The 21,533-nt window shown below is 41.6% G+C and overlaps 1 protein-coding gene across 1 annotated transcript in view; it reads left to right on the top strand.

Moving 5' to 3' along the window:
• The window catches only part of man1a1 (mannosidase, alpha, class 1A, member 1), a 101,932-nt gene that overhangs the window by 15,796 nt on the left and 64,603 nt on the right, over nt 1–21,533 (top strand). Inside the window, exon 2 of the mRNA XM_028398423.1 lies at nt 9,531–9,627. Within this exon, the coding sequence (XP_028254224.1) occupies nt 9,531–9,627 (97 nt within the window). The remainder of the gene's footprint in view (nt 1–9,530; nt 9,628–21,533) is intronic.

The following is a 21,533-nucleotide window of genomic DNA, read 5'->3' as shown; positions in this document are numbered from 1 at the left end:
CTTGTTCCAAAACAGCATGGGTCAGAACGTAGGTTCTGTAAGCAGAAGTGTCAAGGCTTTGAGCGCTGTACAATATCATTTAAGACTTCTCCCAGCACAAAAGGAATTCAAATTCCATCAAAGACCATGTTTTCTGCTGAACTAAGTCAGCACACGGGAGAATTGGGCCAGGAATAACAGGTTGATGCGAGTGTCATGGCTTACTTAGCCCTCAGGGCTAATTGCATATGCATTTGTGTGGAGTAACCAAAAATCTTACAACGATACCGTCTTTTGTCACAGTATTTAGTGCAAGCTTTACGAAGCAAAGACGTCTTCAAACCTCTGTTTATATTTTGTTCAGTTTAGCTGCTGGGTATTTCAAAAGACAAAACAACTGATCTATACTCACTGCCAACATTAGGATACATGTCAAGTACACAGTCATCATAGATCAGGGTGTTGGAGTTTTCTATGGCAACTATGGATTTCTGGCTGCAAATCAAATCAAGGAACTTTAGTTGTCCCCTGGGCACCATTCAAGGCACGTGGGCAATTGACATCGTAAACACAATAATAGCAGCTGCTATGTAAATTTAAGAATAAAAGGGAGTAAAATAGATGGCATGAATATAAAAATAACAATAGAATGAAATGACACAGTAGGTTGGAGTATTTGCTGTGTAAAAATAGACATGGATCTTTAGAGGCCTTCATCCTTTCCTTGTAGTGGTGGAAGTACCGTCACGTTTAAAGGTTTAAACCCCCTCTGTAAATTGTATGATTTTCTTTGTGAGGCGTTTTCTCTCTAAAAAGAACATGGAGGTGCAACTGAGGTTTACAGAACTGCATCTGGACCGAACACAACAGAATAATGTCAAAGCATGGCGGTGGAGGGGTGATGGTTTGGGCTTGGTTTCGACTGATATACAGGATTGAGCAAACCAGTTTGGGGCCTTCTTTTACTTTGTTTTGTCCCATGATTGCATTTGAAAAGCTCTTATTTTGAAAGTTTTTAAAGAAATGCCTGACAATACTGACTGCAAAGTTAAAGGGAATACATTGACCCCTTCTCGTCCATTGACAGACATGTCTTGTACCTCTACCAAACAATCATGTGAGTCAGAGGTACTCAACCTGTCCTGTATTTTATGTGTAGGGAAGTGCTGGAGTGCCTCCAATCTGCCATTGATTTCCAATCCCTTCTGTTTCACAAATCAACTGGAGATGTAAAAGTTGTTTTTTTCTTCAAAATAATTCTTTTACAGACAATTCAAATCAGTTAGTGTTTCCATTCACATTTACATACACTGACAAGTACATTTGACAGCAATAAAAAAAGCACCCTGTGATGAATTATGTAACTCAAGTAATTTCCTACAAATTGATTTTTATGGCCTAGTGGAAATAAATGGGTGCCTGGGAGGCAATAAGACATGCTAAAAACAGAATTTAAAACTCTGCAGTGCCATTTGCAAAGTTGTCAGAAGTTGTATAAAGTATACATACAAAATGCTACACTTGAAGGATCTGGATGTAGGCATTTCTTCCTGCTTTTTAGCTTTTAGTCGTCACAAACTAGGCTCTAGTTTCAATGAGGAATCTGCTCCCAGATCTCACTCATCAAACTGCAGCTCTGTGGGGATATCCATGCCATAGTTTGGCATTAGCATTGTGGTAGTGTGAATACTGGGTTCGCAAAGACATCGCTTTACCCATGGAACACCCTGACTCGGACTGAATGGCAAATCGAGCAGCAACATGGCTGCTTTTAAGTAGGAGGAACTGAAAACTGGAGTAAAACAGCTGATTATCTGCTTAAATTAAAGGTTGCTAGACTTGACACTGATCCTCAAAATGAAGAAAGAAGCAGTGTTCCATCAACGTACCTCATATCAACACTTGTAAAATGCTTTACTTGGGGTATGACAGTTGCTTTTGGTGTGACAGGTCCCTGTGCAGCCGTAGGAACTAAAGACTTATGCTAAATATTATTAGATAAGTCATTGATACAGCATTTAACCAAAAGTTCCCCAAAGTTCCAGCTCTTTCTGCAATCCAACAAGTTTTTTAGCCATTTATTGGGTGTAACCACAGCAACTTCTGTGACTGACATGTGCATACCCTCTATCAGCTGCACCTGTGACAGCCTGGAATGTTTGTCATGTGTCAGAGTTGGTAGATCCTGGAAGAGCAGGCGCCCCGGTTCGATTCCAGCCTGCAGACCTTCGCTGTGCTTTATACCCCTTTGTCCTCTCCGTCTGTCAGTGGTCAACAACACATTAAAGACAAAACTACCTCGAAGATAGGGAAACATTACGTTATTATTCTTGCTTTTGATCACTTTAACACAGTGAATGTTTAATACACTGAACATTAAACCAGGGAGTGTGTCTGCAGCTATGCATTAAGCTTGTGTAAACTAGCAGCAGTATCTGTCTGGATTTGTTTTTAAGAGTCGCACACTGTTTCTTACATTTCTTGGATGGAGAGGGGGCGGATATGGAGGCAATGATTAAATCCAGGGTAACATAAACACAGACATGCCTGCTAAGCAACCCTGCAGCAACTAAATGAACAAACACCATGCACCATGTGAAAATGCAAAGTTATTACACATGCTTGATAGGAAGAACTCGTAACTTTTAAACTGGAAACTCTGTCGTAAATGTTTTTTGCTCGGCTCTCTGTCGCCGTCCAACCTGACATCTCTGTTCATCTTTGTGCTTTTTTTCTAAGAAACATTACTTGCACACATATTTATCACAGGCACACATGCTGGAAAAGGGTAGAAAAATTGGCAATGTAACCACATCCAGGAATGTACGTTGTGGACACACTCATTCTACGTTTCAAAGATGGTGAAGGTGGCCATTTTGGTCACTGTTTTGGCAGTGACTTTTTAATTTTATTCTTTTATTTTTCTCATCCTCCATAATTACAGCTTAACACTAAAGGTCTTCTAGTTATCATAAGCAGGCGGATGTGTTGAATGGATTATTTCTCTGCAGGCTGCAGTAACCTGCTTGTCTCCCTCTCCTATAGTCAAGCTGTCACATCTGTACGTCACCACACACTCACAGGGCCAGCTACTCCTGCAGGCAGGTTTCTGTGCAGTTGTGTGTTTGAGGGCTCCACACTCTACTTGGCTTTGTGCTGTCCTTTTCTGTCTGACAGGCATACTGCCACTTAGCTATGATCTTTCACTCTCCCAGCCACTGCTCTGACTCTCCCCCGTCTCACACACACACACTCACAATTCACCTGTTACCAGGGCGTAAGGCGCAAGTGCCCCCGCAGCTCCAAACTGTTGCGGGGGCTCGGTTTCAGCTTGGCTTTCTCCACAGCAGCCCCTGTGGGAGCTCACACACTTTTTTCCTCTCTCCAGTTTTACACATTCCCTCAGTTACAGATTACTTAAGATGCCCTAGAGTAATCTGGGTCATTAACCCTAGATCTTTGCGCAGCAGTTAATGATTTGCCATCATCACAGGGTGCGCATAAATGTGTGCACAAACAGCTGTAAAGTACACACACTGGATCAATGCCAGGGTTTCATTTTGGGGATCTGCAACCAAGGTCTCAGTGGACTCATAGCTCAGAGCTCGTCTGTGGTAGCATTCACCTTGATTTGGCCTTATTGTTGTCTTATTATAGCACAATTAAGTGTATGTAAATGCCATTTACTATGCTCCCAATCTTCAGGTCTCCTTCAGCACCGAGATGAAATGACAAGGTTTAGCAGTAGCAATACAGCAGTACTGCGATATTTGCTGTCTGGGTGCAAGTAGCAAGTAGAGGTTAATGGATGAAATGAACAAATATGGCCTAAAAAGGGAAGAGTTAGACATGTGTGAGGCATCTTACCACATATTATTTTGGTTATTCTTAAGCATACAGTCAGCACTTTATCAGGCATGGACTTGATCAGAAGAAAACCAGGCATCTTTGTAAGCATCTTCTTCAAGTTTTTAAAAGTCTTACAGGTTTTGCTACTTATCAGAATCCGAATCAGAAATACCTCCCAGGGGGAAATTGCCTACAGGTGCTCCATGCATGCTCAGAAAAAGGTTAGAAATATAAAAACAAATCTCAAAATGCAAGTCGCAAACAGTAGTCATATATAATACAACCACAATACTGTAAGCAGTAAAATATTACTGACACTATAATAACATCCAATGTGGATATAATTAATAAGACAGTTTGTTAGAGTGTCTGATCTCAGAGGGAGGAGTTGTACAGTTTGATGGCCACAGGGAGGAAGGACCTCCTGTGGCGCTCAGTGCTGCATTTTGGAGGGACCAGTCTGGCACTGAAAGTCCTCCTGCACTTTGTGGAGAGGATGGAAGCAGTTCTCCAGGATCCCCTGCAGTTTAGACAGCATCCTTCTGTCAGGGAGTCCAGCTCCACCCACACAACATCAGCGGAGCTTCTGATGAGTTTATTGAGTCTGTTTGTGTCCGCTGCTTTCAGTCTGCTGCCCCAGCACACGACAGCGAACAAAACTGGCACTGGCAACCACAGACTGATAAAACATCCTCAGCATGGTCCGACAGATGTTAAAGGACCGGAGCCTCCTCAGACCCTTCTTGTAGAGGGCTTCAGTGTTTCTAGTCCAGTCAAGTTTATAGTCCAAAACCACTCCCAGGTATTTATAATCCTCCACAATGTCCACACTCTGCCTGCCGATGGAGATTAAAGCTACATCCTGGGAGCCATCCTGCAGAATCCATCGGTCATAGTAGGGAACGAACCCCTAGGTTCCCTTTTTTACAATCTGGAGATCTGATGACTTTTCAAGCTTTTCTAACTCCTAACATGCCTGGGAAACTCACCTTTTGCTATTCAATATATTGTGCCTTTATTTATTAGCTAAATTTCCTGACCACAATTAGCTTTTAATCTTTACGTTGTGTGAATTATCATTTGTTTGTCGTTGTGTCTTTCCTGCTGACACACCCTCACACTGTCCGTGGATCTGTACATATGCTTGTATGCCATCAGTGAACACAGCTCAGAGATTGGTTCACTGGTTGTGGCAGATCAATAGGCAGAAAGGAGAGCTGGAGCAGGGAGAATAGGAATGAACTGAAGAGCGAGGGAGGAGGAGAGGAGTAGGGGATTCTCCGCAACACTTCTCAAGCAGCTTTTTTTTGTAGAAAATAATCTAATCTCCGATCTGTGTACATGTGTGTGCGTACCCTTGTGGCAAGAGCAGGTGTGTATGTACTTAAGATCTTCCTGCTAGATTGGATTTGATGTTTGTGGCCTAGAAAAGCATTGCACCTTAAACACAGAGCCAATTAGCATGGAGCTATTGTACGTCTGAAATAGCTCCAGCCACCAGATCCTAATAACAGTGGTCAGCCTTGAAAATCCTGAGCAGTTAATCCAATTAGAGTCAACACATAGGGATCCTGAGCAATAAATCCAATCAGAGTCAGCACACAGGCATGTTTCATAGTGTGAACCACTGTTACATTTAATCAGAGACGCTTAGTAATTGCTATTTTGCATTATTGCCAAAACTGAAAAACATATTGTGGGTTCAGACTTATGAGCTGCCTTCCAGATGACTCTTTGCACAATATTTACAGACACAGGCTTAGCTAACACTTCAGCTATCATCCCATCACACCTGTTTTTCCTCTTGTTACTGCAACAGATCTTAAGTCAGATGGCACGTCCTTGTGTCAACACACTAAAAATGCAAAAGGATGAGCGAGGGCACATCGCCTTGATTCGACTAAACACACCATCTGAAACCCAGTGATAAAGGATCATCTGTGAGTAGGTCCTTCTGTCTGTACACAGAGATGAAGGCTTGTTGCCGGCATTTTCCAGCAGAGAAGACACTGAGCGGATTACTAATTAGGCTCAATCCGGAATTCACAAGTTGGTCGAGAGCATTTAAGGAGCCAAGCAAGTAAGGATAGTTTGAAGATAAAAATAGAATTCAGCTAGCTTGTTGAGGCTACTGCTGCTAGTCAGCGCTGAGCAAAAATGTTTTTTAATTATATTAGAACTTAACATGCATAATTATGGGCAGTGCTAGGCTCCTGCTTCCATGGATGTGATGCTTCCAACATGGCAATGCTTGGTCATCCACAGAGGCTCGCATGTCTTACAGTGACATCACCCACACCATAGTCCATAGTCATATTCTGTCTGATCGAGTTATTGAGTTAATGCTAACACGTTAGCATGCAGTGTTGAACGGTGGTTTAGAGAGTCTCTCCTTAGGTTTAACTCTGAAGACTGTGGTCTTCATTTGATTATGAATTTATTCTAAGGTCCCCGTGTGTCTCAGTGCATCATGTGTATTTGAGTAGATCTCTTAATGTGACATGCATATAGGAGCGGTAATTAGCAGGTTCACTAGCTTTAATTAGCAGGTTGAAGTGGAGCAAAGCTACCATGAGCTGTCCTTTTGATGTGTGTGGGAGATGTGGGTCTGCAAGTGATAGCGTGTAAAAAGAGCACATGTGATAGATTTCATAAAGTGGTCTCCATGTAGGATATTTGAGTTCAAACACATTGTATACATGAACCTGTTTATGTGAGATGCAGATGGAGCCAATGGCATGAGCGGTAACTGTGCTAATTATGCTTCCTGTACACTAGGCTGGCAGAGTATGGCATATTCTCACATGTGACGCTGTGGAACAGCCAGCTGCTCTGTGAAAAAAGCTTTAAACTAGCATGATGTCACATGTGTGAAGACCTTGATTGAAATGTTGTTAGTCACAATACAAGATCATACTGGATTGTTGTATCTGCAGTCAGATTGTGTGTAGCACAGAAAGTTTAAGTATCTGCAGGTGGTGATTAGTTTTGAAAAGTACAGTATATTGTCCTGCTGTGAAATTACATTCCATGTGCTTTTTCTTCTGTTGAGGGTTAGCAGAGCATCTACAAGCTACCACAAAGTGTCAATATTCTGAAGTGCTTTTCATAGTTGGCCAGTTGAGGTGGGATGAGTCACCAGAGTTTTATTAATGCTGCTAATTGATAGTGTCATTCAGCATTAGGGCTGGTAACTGTTCAGAAGCAGCATGGTTTGATACTAATACTCTCTCTCTGGTTGCCAGCAACCCGAGAGTGAAAGATGTCTCAACATTCTATTGTATACATTTGAATGGAGTTGAGGTGATGCTTCACTTAAAGTTGTGGTATCTGTGGAGCATACAACATCTCCAACCAGCAGCTATTTGTCTCATAAAGATGAACTCAGAAGAACTCAGCCTGAAGTGTATATCTGCAACCAACTACAGAATACGGTGCAGAAAAAGATGATATAAGTATGTGTCATCACATCGATTTCGCCCTGTTTAACTCCTTGTTTCTCAGCAGTGTCAAGAATCCAGATTGAATCTTTAATCTTTAAGGCACAGAGTTGGACACATGGAATGAAAGACATGCTTAAAATATATCTAAATAAACTAGAATAAAGGATAAAAAGTAACAGTGTCAATAAAGTCTGATTATATTGTACAAAATGCAGCTTGTGTACAGAGTATGTCAGTATGTTTGTTAGGGTCATTTCAAGGTGTCGCCTGTTTTGTAAGTCAACTCCGTGTTAATTATTAATGGTTCGCTGAACAATAATTTATTATTAACCGTTTAATAGAAAAAGTGTTTTATAGATGTTGGTGTGGCAACTAAGATATATTTAATGACACCGAACTCAAAGAAACATTTTTAGACCGGATGAATTAATAATTGAGATAAGAATCAGTGGAAATAATCATTAATTAGTTGCGGCCCTATTAATACTGCCGTCATCTATTCTGAGCTAATGGGCATGCAGATAGATTTGTTTTTCCACCACTGAACATTTTTTATCATGTAGCTTCTTGTTCACTTATCCAGTATGTGCGTTGACTACGAGGTTCCTAGCTCACCGAACTTTTTAAATAGCTTTAATAGTTTGTCTTACAGTGTCATACCAACTTTGGTTGCCTAGGCAACAAGTTACATAGCCCGAGTAACTCGTTGACCTGCTTGTGGTCAGTTGTACCCTTCATTACCAATGATGACAGTTAATTGTTGTTGTTAGCCCCCCCCCCCCCCGAGCTAACAGTGAGTCAGCAGAAGTGTCAGTCGGTTACACACAGCACATGCAAATATGAGCGCACACACGCCCTGCAACAGGATATGGCTGTTACAGAGAGAGGTGTAATATGATCTGTCAGGAGGAGCTGCAGCGTGTATGTAGTGCACTACAGGTGCACAGAGATGGCCTTGTGATGCACGTGGCAGGGAGACGTTTTCTACATGCTGCAGGTTACAGTATTAACAGTAGCATCGTCTATATGACTATAAAACTGGAAGATAAAGGGGTTTCAGCCTCTGGGGCAGGTTCTAGACGGCTCTGTGTAACCTGGATTAGCACAACAGACACATGCAGAACTAAATGGAGGAGCCATATCTGAATGTCTGGGTGTTAAATTGGAACCTAGTGTTCACTTGGCTCAAGCCTCCAGCCAACGGCAGATTAAAATAAGATGGAACTTCAGTGATTCCTGCTGGGGGATTGGCTGGTTTCAACAGCAAGATAATGGGCCTCAGCAGAGGAAAATGTTCCATTCACAAGGAATTGAGCGCTGTTGCGTTCAGCAAGGATGAGGCAATAACCAGTCATGATGTTGAATAGGTCATTTGTCAATTGATGCAGCGAATAACATTAATACTCTGAAGCACTGGAGGTTTCTGGACTGGAGTTTTTGAAGTCAGTGTGGGCTCAGTTTCACTGCAACACAATCATGGCTACAAATAAAGGGAACTCTGTCATCTCTGTATTTCCGTTGTGGTTGTGTTAAAACATGTAGATTGTTATTTCTGTAGTGTCTGTCTACTTTCCAGACCTGGTAGCTGTTAATATCAGAGCCTCAGGCTCCTTTTATGACTGCATGTGGGACTGTTTTCAGAGAGATCAGGCAGTGAGAACCGGTGTCTTCACATCTTAGATGGAAATATCGACCGATGTCTGCTCAGCCTAGTGATATTCACTCTGTCTTATGAGCTACATGATTAAACCTTTGGTTGATGCAATAGTGCAGGGTGCCCACAGCTTTTTTAAACGTTCTGCTTTTTACAAAGTCAAAATGATCTACTTATATACTACCTGTTGTTTATTGTAGGGGTGTGTTTTCTTCCCCAAAGGAAGTACTGCTCATGTATTCCTGGATTGTTCAGCCTTTGCAGTGAGGTCAAAGTTAAAGGGACACTTCCCAACGTTTTCACTTCCCCATAATGATCCCATTTCAGAAAGGAGAGTGAGTGTGTGATACTATTTGGTACAATGCTAAGTTAAAGGATCTATCCAAATAGTTTCATAACACGATGCGTTTTTTTTCCGGCCACATAAAATGAGGTGCCAGGCCGGATTTGAGTTTGAGACCTGTAGCTTGTGTGGAAAGTATATGATGTGTGTATATAGTTTTTGAAAGCCAGAATATTAAGATCATTGAATATCATAACTTGTTCTCCTTAATTCTCTCCATTAACCATCTTCCTTTTTCTTTCCTCCTCTTGCTTCCTGTCAGATGATGAAGCACGCGTGGGACAGCTACACGCGTTATGCTTGGGGTTCCAATGAGCTCAGGCCCATCTCCAAGCATGGCCACTCCAGCAATCTATTTGGTGAGTGAGAGACCATTCACACACACACCATTGATCTCCTGTCCCTGCCAACAGCAGCCTTGGCCTTTAGATTAGCAGCCAAATTGGCCGTCAGCTGGAGTCATCCATCTAAGCATGCCTCTAAATGTCAACTTTATCATATATTTATATTCTGTTTGTGCTCCCTGCCACTTGTCGGTGTCTGTGCTGTTAATGAGTGTGGTCATGTGGGGCACCTTATTCTGTCCCTGCCTCCAGTTCACACTTTTGTAACTCAAAATCTTAATTGTACGTCTGCCTTTCAGCTGTGATAACGCACAGCGTGCTGCTAGACTGCAGGGCCTCATTACTATATGACATACATATGTGCTAACACACTGGCAGCAGTGACAAACTAGTGATCACCCCCATTGTGTATGCAGTAGCAGCCAAATAAGAGTGGAATGTGAAGTGCTACTTTTGTGTCCACACACACGTTGTCTCAGATTGTTGGTTTACAAGCTGACGCTAAAGCAAATCACAGTCATCCGTCATGACAGGATCAATACACGTTATTGAAACTGTAATGCAATGATCACATTTAATCTGCAGTGTGTGGAGAGATAAAGGGATGAGTGTGGATTGATATTTAAAATTCAATTAAAAAAATCATCATTATATTGCAAATGATTATAAAGTAGAATTAATAACATGTTTTCATAATGAGCAAAGCGTGTGTGTATCAGTGTTCATTTTGGCAGCAATTTCGGATTTAGTTTTTATTTTAGTCTTGTGACGAAAATGTCATTTGATTTTAGTCACGTTTTAGTCATCAACATTTTTGAACTTTTAGTCTAGTTTTAGTCGACTAAATCTGCCGTGGATTTAGTGACTACAATTCTATGATATATATTTTTTCATGAAATAATTAAGGTTTGAAGTGCAATAAAAACAGGCACAGCTTTAACTTGTGTTATTTGAAACAAACACCTCTTTATTTAATTGCTATGACCTAAGACCCAGTGAACAGTGAGCTGCTCTCCCTGAATACACTGTTCAGTCATGACCTTCTTCATGAATCCTCCATAACTACAGCAAAACACTTAGAACTTAACAACTTAGAAACAGTCGCATGCTGTAAAACCATCAGCAGTGCTGTCTTCATTTATAGATTTTGTCACGTGTATCTTTGAACGGAAGTTAAGATGACTCGTCTGCAAACGTTGCTTCAGGTTTGTTGTGTTTTTACCGCTGATAGTCGCTCCGCACGGTTTGAACCGTCCTGTTTGTCTTGACATCAAACGTGTCCGTGTGTCTGTTCTTCTCCTGTGTTGTGTTACCATGCACGAGGACGCCTTCTTCCAGCATCGCGGGGTAACGTCCTTACACAGAGAGATCACTTCTGATTGGCTCTCTGCCGCCGTCTCCTGATTCATCCCGCCCTTCCACAAACAATATTTGCTCTGATTGGATCTCGTCTCCATCAATAATTTCGTCTCATTTTTATTCGTTGACGAAAGTGTCAGTACATTTCGTCTTCGTTTTTGGCACCGTGCGTTAGTTTTTATTTAGTTATCGTCTCATTTTTATCAGCAAGAAAAGGTCGTTAACGAAAACTATGACGAAAATGATTCGTCAACAAAATGAACACTGGTGTGTATATGTTACTCACACCTAGAGGAAGCCATGGTACAGCTGCTTCATGAAGATGCAGGCCAGTGTCAGTAATGGACGTCCGAGCCTGTAAATCAAAATATAATTAATATAAAGTGGAGCTGTGAGCAGAGTGGAAAGAAGTAATGCAAATGTGCTTTAAAGTGGTATAAATTAATTACTTTTGGCTATGAACACAATCCTGACACATTATTACCTCGTAAACGTATTACAGCTAACATCTCCGTCAACTGTTTACACATTCAGGAGACCTGTGTTTGTTGCCATGCCAATATTCACTCATCTGAAAATCTTGCTAACCAACATGTTCACAGATCATTTTTGGGGTCTGTTTTGATAGGCAGGTAGCATACAGTCTTCTTATTCATTCAGGAAGAAAACTGTGTGAAGATGAACTCTCAAAAGATGCTTTTGGTGGTTTTTCCCCACTCCTCTCATCATTTTAGTCACTGTGGTCTGATTTTTCACTGCAACACAATGTGCTGCGCCTTAATGTAAACGGACCAATCATCAATTTTTATATTTTTATTCTATTATTTCTATTATAGATATCTATATGAGGAATAACACATTTTAGGTTTTTTTATCGCGCTTTTGGACATTGTTTCTTTTAGAAAATGTGTGTTTTTCAAACTCCCTGCCCTATTTTTTTTTAAATATTGCAGTTAATGGACTATAAGCACATAAGCAACAGTTGCATATTTATGTTGCACTGGTTATTGCTATACAGATATAACGAGGCACAGTAAACAACACTTCAGACACGTTAGAAGTGAGCAGAATTGATACGGTAGAGTTAATCTACTGCCTTACAGTGATGACTATGTAGTACTTGTGCATTATACCTGTTGATTTTTGATTTTCTCGCACAGTCACCATGCCATTTGAGAGTAAATACCAAGCGGCAACCTTCGGGGCTCAAAGTGGAAGCCCATGCGGAAGTGTCAAAACTTGTAATTCATGCCGCAACCACTGGGGGCTGGCTCCAAAAGCGAGTCATTTCCCATAGACTCCCATGTTAAAATGGCCGACTTCATAGCAGAAAAAAACATGTTTACAGCCTGGTACAAAAAACCACTCTGGTCTCAGATGATAGGTTCTCTTCTAGTGTCAATTGTAGGGGGGGTGAATTTTTTTACAACTCGTTTCAATTGTTATCACAGCGTGAGTTTCCTGCTTCCACGATCGCCCGCCCCCCTAAACCCCGCTCGTGCTCCCCCTTTTTGTCCATATTTGGAGTTTTGGCAGACGTGACGCTGTCAACATGGCGGCGGTCATCAACGTCCTGGAACCTCCCACTGAGACTGAAAACGGCTCTTCAGAAACAAACGGGTGACGTCACGGAAGCTCTGTCCATAGTTTTTACTGTCAATGGTAAATACCCATGATGTCGCAGAGACAGTCAGTTAAACGAGAGTGAGAGCCCTGTTTTGTTTAACCGATGCATGACCAGAACCGCTCTAAGCTCTTCCAGGCTAGAAAGGATCACCGTGCTCCTCTTGTGTAGTAAAGATGCAAAACAGCCTTTTGTGGTATCTGGGACATGCTTTTTTACAAGAAGGCAGGCGGTCGGTGTCATTCTGCACATTCTGCTGGAAATCTAAAAACAGGAAATAATGTGTCACCAGAACCCCTGCGAGATGAGGTGACAAACCTAACTTCATTCACTGAACCCTCTAGGGAAACATTGCCAAAAACCATACGCGCCCCCTAGAAGATTTACAAGCTCATTTTTAATGATTGCCTTCTTATGTTTAATGAGGAAATTCAATCAGCTTTGTGTAAATTTCCATCCACTGTTTCATTACCGGAATTTATCAAAGGTAAATGCAGGATGTGAGATTAAAGCTGCTGTCTGAATACTAATGATTAGATTAGCCTGTTCAACTCCCCATGTTAGTCTCTGTTCCCCCTCTGTAGTAAAGTCAATAGGTTTTAGCTGGCTGCTCCAGCAGACCCACTTCCATCAGTAAATAAGACAGCTTGGCCCTAGAGGCCTTGTCACAGCCTTTCCCAGCTCCTATAGAACATGATGCAAAGCGATAACATCAGCCTGAACTGTAGTATTATGCAATGAAGCCCATTTCCATACCTGGGGCTATGTCCTCACATATACAGTAACTTGGAGTATTGAATGAAAGCAGCCAGCTAATGTTTGCTCTTATAGATGGATGGATTCTTGTCTTAATTCACTTATGGCCCTATTCAATCTATGTATCTATTTAAAAAAGAATATTTAGAGTGTCTGCTTTATTCCTTTTTAAATATTGTTACAGCAGTCTTCAATGCAGAAACCCTTAGACTGTTATATTTAAATGATTCCAGACCTTTCATTTTTGATTATAGTAGTGTAGTATAGTAGTTCTACGCTCTAATGCCAAAGTTGATGTTAATCGTGTTGCTTTGTTCTTCCCAACATTTAATTCATTTTATTTTCTCTAGAGACAATGTTAGGCATCAGATTCCAAATCTAATGTTTGAGTGATGCTTATTAAGGTGTTTCCTTTACTTTGTTTCGTCAGGTTATTATAAATGATATTTTGAGTCCCTTTACATCATTGACAGTAAAAACTATGGACAGAGCTTCCGTGACGTCACCCGTTTGTTTCTGAAGAGCCGTTCTGAGGCTCGGTGGTAGGTTCCAGGACGCCCTGACCGCCGCCATGTTGGCAGCGTCACGTCCACCAAAACTCCAAATATGGACAAAGAGGGGGAGCACAAGCGGAGTTTAGGGGGGCAGGCGATCGTCGAAGCAGGAAACTCACGCTGTGATACGGCAACTGTCTGTCACTCAAGAGGCAACGCCCATAATTATTTAAGTCTGAATACAATTAAAACGAGTGAGTTGTAAAAAATTTCACCCCCCGTACAATTGACACTAGAAGACAACCTATCATCTGAGACCAGGCTGTAAACATGTTCATTTCTGCTGTGAAGTCGGCCATTTTCATATGGGAGTCAATGGGAAATGACTCGCTTTTGGAGCCAGCCCCCAGAGGTTGCGGCGTGAATTACAAGTTTTGACACTTCCACATGGGCTTCAAGCCTGAGCCCTGAAGGTTGCTGCTTGCTTTAAATATATATTTTAGAAATAAGGAGGCTAAACATGCTAGCTGTGCTCGTAGCTTTTCACCTCTGCAGCGTTTACTTGGATAAGTGATCAGTCTGTAATGTTGTCTATATGTGTTGGTTCATGGTCATTTTGTTGTGAGTTGCTGTATGGATATGGGTGACTATTTCTTATGATATGACAGATCCAGTGCTCAGGATAGATGCTGAGCAAACAGAATTCATTCCAATGGTTTCTCACTACCTTGGCAGGTTATTGTGTTTATCTTCTCAACCAACTACTTTGGCAGACAAGCAGCCATGATCTGCTTCGTCAAACAACATTTACTAAACATTTCTTAACCCAAACACTTGGTCCAAAAATAATAAGGAGGATACACTCTGCTTCAGATCTTGTTTTAGCACTGAGAATCAGCATCTAATTTAATAAGCTAAACCTTGGTCTCTATTCTGGAGTCAGTGAATATTTGAATAAGGTATTAAGAGGGCAGTGTACGGGATGTATTTAAGACATTTATGAAAAGGTCAAAAAGATGCTGGAGAAATTGCTCTAAATATGAAGCTTGTGCAGGAGGAAATGGCTTTTTGGAGAGAGAGAGAGAGAGAGAGAGAGCACTGATAAAAGTTACAGTTGAATTACACACCGATGAGGGTGACTTAAAGTCAGACAATGTCTAGACTGCTGTAGCAGCTTTTCATCGTGGCGTCACAATCGGTTGTTCAGGTGTAGGTCAATAAATACAGTTTGTACATCTCACATGTGATCGGCTCATGTAGAGCTGCAGTCATTAACCAGTCATTAGTTTCTCCAATGCTCTGATCTGTACATTGGAGAAACTAAACAACCACTCCACAGAAGAATGGCTCAGCACAGGAGAGCCACCTCCTCAGGACAAGACTCAGCTGTTCACCTCCACCTCAAAGACAAAGGACACTCCTTTGAGGACAACAACGTTCACATTTTAGACAGGGAGGAAAGGTGGTATGAAAGAGGAGTTAAGGAAGCATCTATGTTAAGCTGGAAAAACCTTCCCTTAACAGAGGTGGAGGCCTCAGACATCATCTTTCTACCACATACAATGCAGTGATTCCATCCATTCCCAGGAGGTTTGCACATACTCACAGTAAGAACAAAGGGCTGTCAACCAGTCCCCCTCCAGTCTCATAGTCGTTAGCCAGTCGTTAGACACACCTGGCCCAGTCAGCCAGAACATCACAGGTAAGTATGGAAACATTTAGTGCTATTGTTTGTAAGTTTTACCCAGACCCACCCACATAGGTCTGCAACCACATATAAACCATGTTTCCCACCAAACAGTTAGAACTGATGAAGCTGCTTGGATGAGCAGAGAAACATCTTCTAGAAAACTCTACAAGTCCAGACGCCTTGCTTCAATCTTCTCTACGTATTCACACAAATTCAGCCATTCCCAATGAATTCTGCATGGCCTTGCAATTTGAACCAATCCCTGCAAGTGTTCTGCAAATTTGATCACCGTCAAATCCCACAAGTCACAGACATGTCATGTGTGATACAAATGCTGCAAATAGCAGATTAAAACTTGCATGGCATGAAAAAACGAGGGGAGACGTCATAAGAGACAGGTCACTTTGAACACAGGCTGTCAATTGCAAGGAGTGTAATGGGCATAGTTAGTGGTAACGTAGATAGTAAGTCAGTGATAGTTGTGTGCTTGCATCATCTCCTGTTTGTGTGTGTGCATGTGGGCGTGCATGCCATGTGTGTTGCACATCGAGAACTTGTCAAATGAAATCATAAATAAGAATCTCATCACAACAAGCATCTAAAAACACAGCAACTTTCATCGCAATTTTTTTTAAAAGCTGCCGAAAAATGCGCCCCCCCCCTCCAACAAAAACACTTTGATTTTTTTTTAAGAACAGTAAAGTGTTTTAGCAAAAACCTTACAAAAAAGGTTTTCAGCTGCTCTCCCTGGAGACGCTGTAGATTCACTCTGTTTGCTAAAATTAAATACAGCTAGAGGCAGTGATGGCATCCATCTCTCCTCCTGTCGTTTCCACTCTGTCTCACCATCCTTCAGCACTCAAATCTATTGCTGCAATAGGAAGCTGCACAAAAACAGGTATAGGTATCTGTTTTCAAATCCAGCGCCGGTCCAAGCCTGTTAGCACAGATTGTGTGAGATCAGTGACAGGAAGAGGTCCTCATTGGTGGGGAAAAACAAGTTTCCATGTTTCAGTTTTAATTATATTGATGTGGAATGCTTTGAATTATTAAGGCTTTTCCCGTGCTCAGCTTTCTTGTACTTGTCTTTTTCTCCAACTAGTGCAGTCATCAAGGGTTTTTTAAACCCAGATGTTGATCCTAAGAATATGTCAAATGTCCCTTACACTCCCTAGAATACCTTAAGATCATCTGGAGCTGCACCCAGAGTCCTGTTAGATGTTATTATCGGCTCCATTCTATACCATTGTCCAGCAGTGAAGTTGGTAGCAGAGCATGGCCTCAGTGTTTTCCATGGTAGTTACAGCCCTGTGACTAATACTGTCATATAATGTGATGTTGGAGTTTGAGGTTGTGGAAGAACTCTCACAGGGGTTTGTAGCAGGGCTGGGCAATTAACTTAAAAATATATAGAAACCAGCATTTAGACCGTCTAACCGACGTAATCTTACTAAAGTCGCTTTTTCACGTATCACTTCACACATATCACACACATACACACACGTTTTGAAGACGTTTCGCTGCTGAGAAACGGCAGAAGCAGCAGTTTTAGTGAACATCTTTAAAGCAGGGATATTAAGAAAAACAAAACACTTCAAACATGTTCACCTAAACTGCTGTTTCTGCTGATGTTCAGAAGCGAAACATCTTCAAAACCTAATGTGTGTTGCACGCTGCAATAGGAGAGTTCGGCACACACGTTTCTCGTGAAGGATCAAGTCCTGGCCGAAATGGATGTTGTTCTTGTTCTTGGCACCTCGGGAACACTTGTGGAGTATGTAAGAAGTTTAAGTCATGTGACTCTGCCTTCTTCATCTAGTCCGCGCTCACTCAAGAGTTAATAAAAACAATAAAAACAATTTTTCGTTATTCGTTATCGAGGAAAAAGCTTCAATGAATCATGATATGGATTTCAAGTAACATCACCCAGCAGTACTGCTGTTGCTCCTGTAATGATTGAGTTGATGAATCTCGTGTGGTCTCCCCTCTTTAATTGACACAATTGACAGACCGTTGGTTTTGCTTCCCAAAAGCCAAACAAGCTAAAGGTTGAGGCATACTCCTGACTCGCCTCTCATTTCAGCCAGGGGCTGGCATGGGAAGGCACTCATGTGCTCAACCAGCCAAAAAAAAAACCTCCCTATGGGCTGAGTCTATGTATTTGTGTTTTTTAAACACGCTTGGCTGGGCCACAGCACATTAAAGGCCACTACTACTGATGTCTCCTGTTACAGCAAAAGAAAAAAAGCCAGATTTTTTAAAAATTTTTTTATTTATTTTTTTTGAGGTTGCTCGCCATCTAACCTTGTGTGACCTGGAATGAGTTATGACACTAGTGTGTGTGCAGCATGTTCTGTGTGTTATCTGGGAGCTAAAATGCCATCTGGCTTGTTGATTAAAGCTTTGGGCTATCAGAAAACACAGATATCTGACTGTAATGGAAAAAAAGTCAAAAATCAAGTCCAGCATTTGGACCAGCATTCATATTTTTAGTCACCGTGGGCTAATTTTTCACTGCAATACAATGTGCTGCAAACAAACGGCACAATCATGGCAGTCCAACGTGTCTTCTGTGTGGGGTATGACACAGTCATAATGATAACAAAAGACTTAAACTAACTTCATTTGTAAAGAATACAAATATCCACATGCTTTAACTATTCACATCTTCAGCACCTCAACCAGGCATTATTCAGGCTATTGACCTGGCCCGACTGACCACAGGTCGCAGGAACGTGATTCATGGCTTATCTGTTGCGCCGAAGAATGCTTCATTTTTATCTTTTCATTAGATTTTGTCCAATTCTGTTCAGTTTGGTGTAGCACAATTTCAAGTATGCTTTTAATGTGTGAGTTACATAGGAGTAGTTCACGGACCATCAGACAGTTCTTGCTTCTTTTTATGAAATGGTTTTGGCAGCTATTTGAAAAATACATGTTGTTCTAATCTGCCTGTGGCTTTGTGTCTCAGAGGCTTAAGTAACAAGTGAAAGCTTTAGAGTAGAGTGGTACAATATCAACACAAAAGTGAAAACAAGGCTCAAATGGAACCTTATCAGACCCATATGCAGGGTTTTTTTTTCTTAGAATTTAGATGGGGCAAGTACTTCTAAGGTCTACTTGCCCCATCTAAATTCTTACTTGCCCTGCCTAGGGGGTTCTTTTTCTGGCAGTGTGGTGCAAACTTTCACTCATGGCTTATATCTACTAAAATCCATGTCCTGTATATAAACACTACACAACACAAGCTAATTTTGTAAATTCCCCTCCAGGTCCCTCACACTGACAATCTGCTGGATCATCAGCCAAGACACTGATGACATTGGCTGCCTTTATATGATTAAAGCGGGACTCACAGATGTCGTCATAGATGACTTCAATAAATCTGGAAATGATGTAGAAAATAAATACTATAGTCAGTGTTAGAAAAGCCTGCACTTACCCTGTTAAAATGAGCTTGTAGCTCTGCATACGGAAACTTAGCATTAGGTAAAAAGTTGAGGTAACAGCTAACATCTAACAAGTTAGATGCCACTCACCTCCAGCATGCTTGACCTGACGTCAACACAATTTGTTGCCTGGAGATTCAGAAGAGATGCTTACTGCGTGAACGCTGCCCCCATTTTAGCGACGTGATAAGCAGTGTGAGGACATTTTTTATCTGTTTGTGGTTCTCCTCATACAGTCTTTGGAAACGTGTTGATGAAGATTCTCAGTCATCCAGGTCATCATACGTAGAGAAGATTGAGGCAAGGCGTCTGGACTTGTAGAGTTTTCTTGAAGATGTTTCTCTGCTCCTCCAAGCAGCTTCATCAGTTCTACCTGTTGGTGGGAAACATGGTTTATATGTGGTGGAGGACCTCAGTGGGTCTGGGTCAAACTTAAAAAAACAATAGCACTAAATGTTTCCATACTTACCTGTGATGATCTGGCTGACTGGGCCAGGTGTGTCTAACCACTGGTTAACGACTATGAGACTGCCGGAGGGGGACTGGTTGACAGCCCTTTGTTCTTACTGTGAGTATGTGCAAACTTCCTGGGAATGGATGGAATCACTGCATTGTATGTGGTATGCGGTTCTCCTACTTTTTTCTGTTACTTATCTCCTCTCGAGCTGTCAGCCATGGCCGGTAACCGCACGCGACTCACCATCTGACATCAACAGAGACACTCAACCAATCAGAAGACCCTCCGATTATGTCTATGTTGTGTAAATGAACAGTGGCTCCACCCTCAATGCACTCGCTCCAATTCTTTTACCAGCAACCACTAGCATATATAACACAGTATGCTGTAGGAAGAGGCCACAATGACCAAGAAGCACACACTGCCAGCTAGTCAGGAAAGCTTTGAAAAGAAACCAAGAAAAAACAACCAATGTCAGTGGGTTGAATTGATGTCAGAGGAAGAATGAAAGAAACCATAATGGTCTCATGGCGAAATCCAACTTGACGCTTCTGGGTGAATGCTGCGTTTGTGACTGGCTCTGTGACTAAATACAGACGTTTTGTCTGCATGTATACCTGCTGGTATGCAGAAAAATAGAAAAAGATGTGGTCAAAAAGCATGTTGACGTCTCATTGTGAGATCTTTACAACGTGCGCTTTGAGGCTGTCGAATATTTCTGTGTGAGACTGACTGTTGAAATGTTCCTCTCCACTACAAATGACCAACTTTTGATATAAACCAAGAAAAAAATCTGCATGATGCTGTGCTGACATTGAGCCAGTAATAAACGGTGTACTTCAATCGACTTGATGATTTCATCAGACTTATTGTGCAGAAGTTAAAAAGTGTTTGAACCTTTATTTATCTTTCTTTTATTTTTTCCCAACACTCCCTTTGCTTCCCAGTTGTAAGCTAATTCACACTGTGCTTTGACAGCCTCTGAAGACTTTGGTTTGCTGGACAGGTGGATGGTTCTGTAGCCACAGGCGGTGTAAAGAAGTAAAAAGGCTTGTGTGCATGTATCTCCTCTTGAGAGAGGCAGGCTTCACAGCGGAGGTTGTCTGCTTGGCCCTGCCTGCGGTGTTCGAAAAGGCCGTCGATGAATGGCAGGCTTGCCGTGGACGCGGTTTTGTGATGTTTGTTTTTCTTTATGTTCGCCTCCTGGCCATTTTTTTTACCCCCGCCATGCCACACTTCTGAACGGCTTTTCTTGTTCATCCTCCCCTCTGGAGTCATGCTGCGGCTCATCACCCGTGTGACAGTACGGATACAGTACTGTATATGCCTACATCCTTCACCAAACACTTCACCTTCAAATGCCAGATTCTAATTAACAGTTGCCATAGATGTACTTCTTTCTCCTCTTTCTGTTTATTAAGTACATTTTGGTCACCTTGGGAATGTGCTTTGATTTAATTACTGCTCTGACTAATGTGCTCCTATTTTTCTGACTATGTAGAGTGAGATTGAGCAGGTCATCGGCTGTACTAAGCTCCCTGCCAGAATCTGATTTGGGTTGTTGGTTGAAATCCAGCACAGATGTCTGTTTAACCACGGTCTATTATATCATTAAATGTCTCCCAGATGGCTTTTCCGTTGGCGTATTTTAACATTGTTCTTAATTCCAGCACAGGCTTTTTTATATACTGCAGATAACTGTCCGACCAATACAACTAATTTAATGTAAAACCCATTTCAGTGTCTCTTTGGCTGCTCTGCTCTGATGTTGGACGAACAAGGGCGTTCTCTCTGTGGTTAAAGCTTTAAGAGGTGACCCAGGAGAGTCATGAGGTGTTTGAGCTGTAATGTAATTGAGCTGAACTGATGTAGTGGTTGTAAACGAAGCTTTGGTGCTTCTAGATGCCTTATTGAAACTACCCATTACCTATAGGCAAGTTGTTTCTTTTATATAACACTGAAAAATACATCTTAATAATAATAATAAATCTGTGTATAAAAGGGATAAGACTGAAAAGCAATAATGAATAGCAGTGATATTTGGGCCCAGAACCGCATTAGAAGCAGACATGACTCTGTAGTGGAAATCACT

The sequence above is a fragment of the Parambassis ranga genome, unplaced genomic scaffold, assembly GCF_900634625.1.
Source record: "Parambassis ranga unplaced genomic scaffold, fParRan2.1 scaffold_21_arrow_ctg1, whole genome shotgun sequence".
NCBI classification, from domain to species: domain Eukaryota; kingdom Metazoa; phylum Chordata; class Actinopteri; family Ambassidae; genus Parambassis; species Parambassis ranga.
This window is presented reverse-complemented; position numbering and strand designations above follow the sequence as displayed.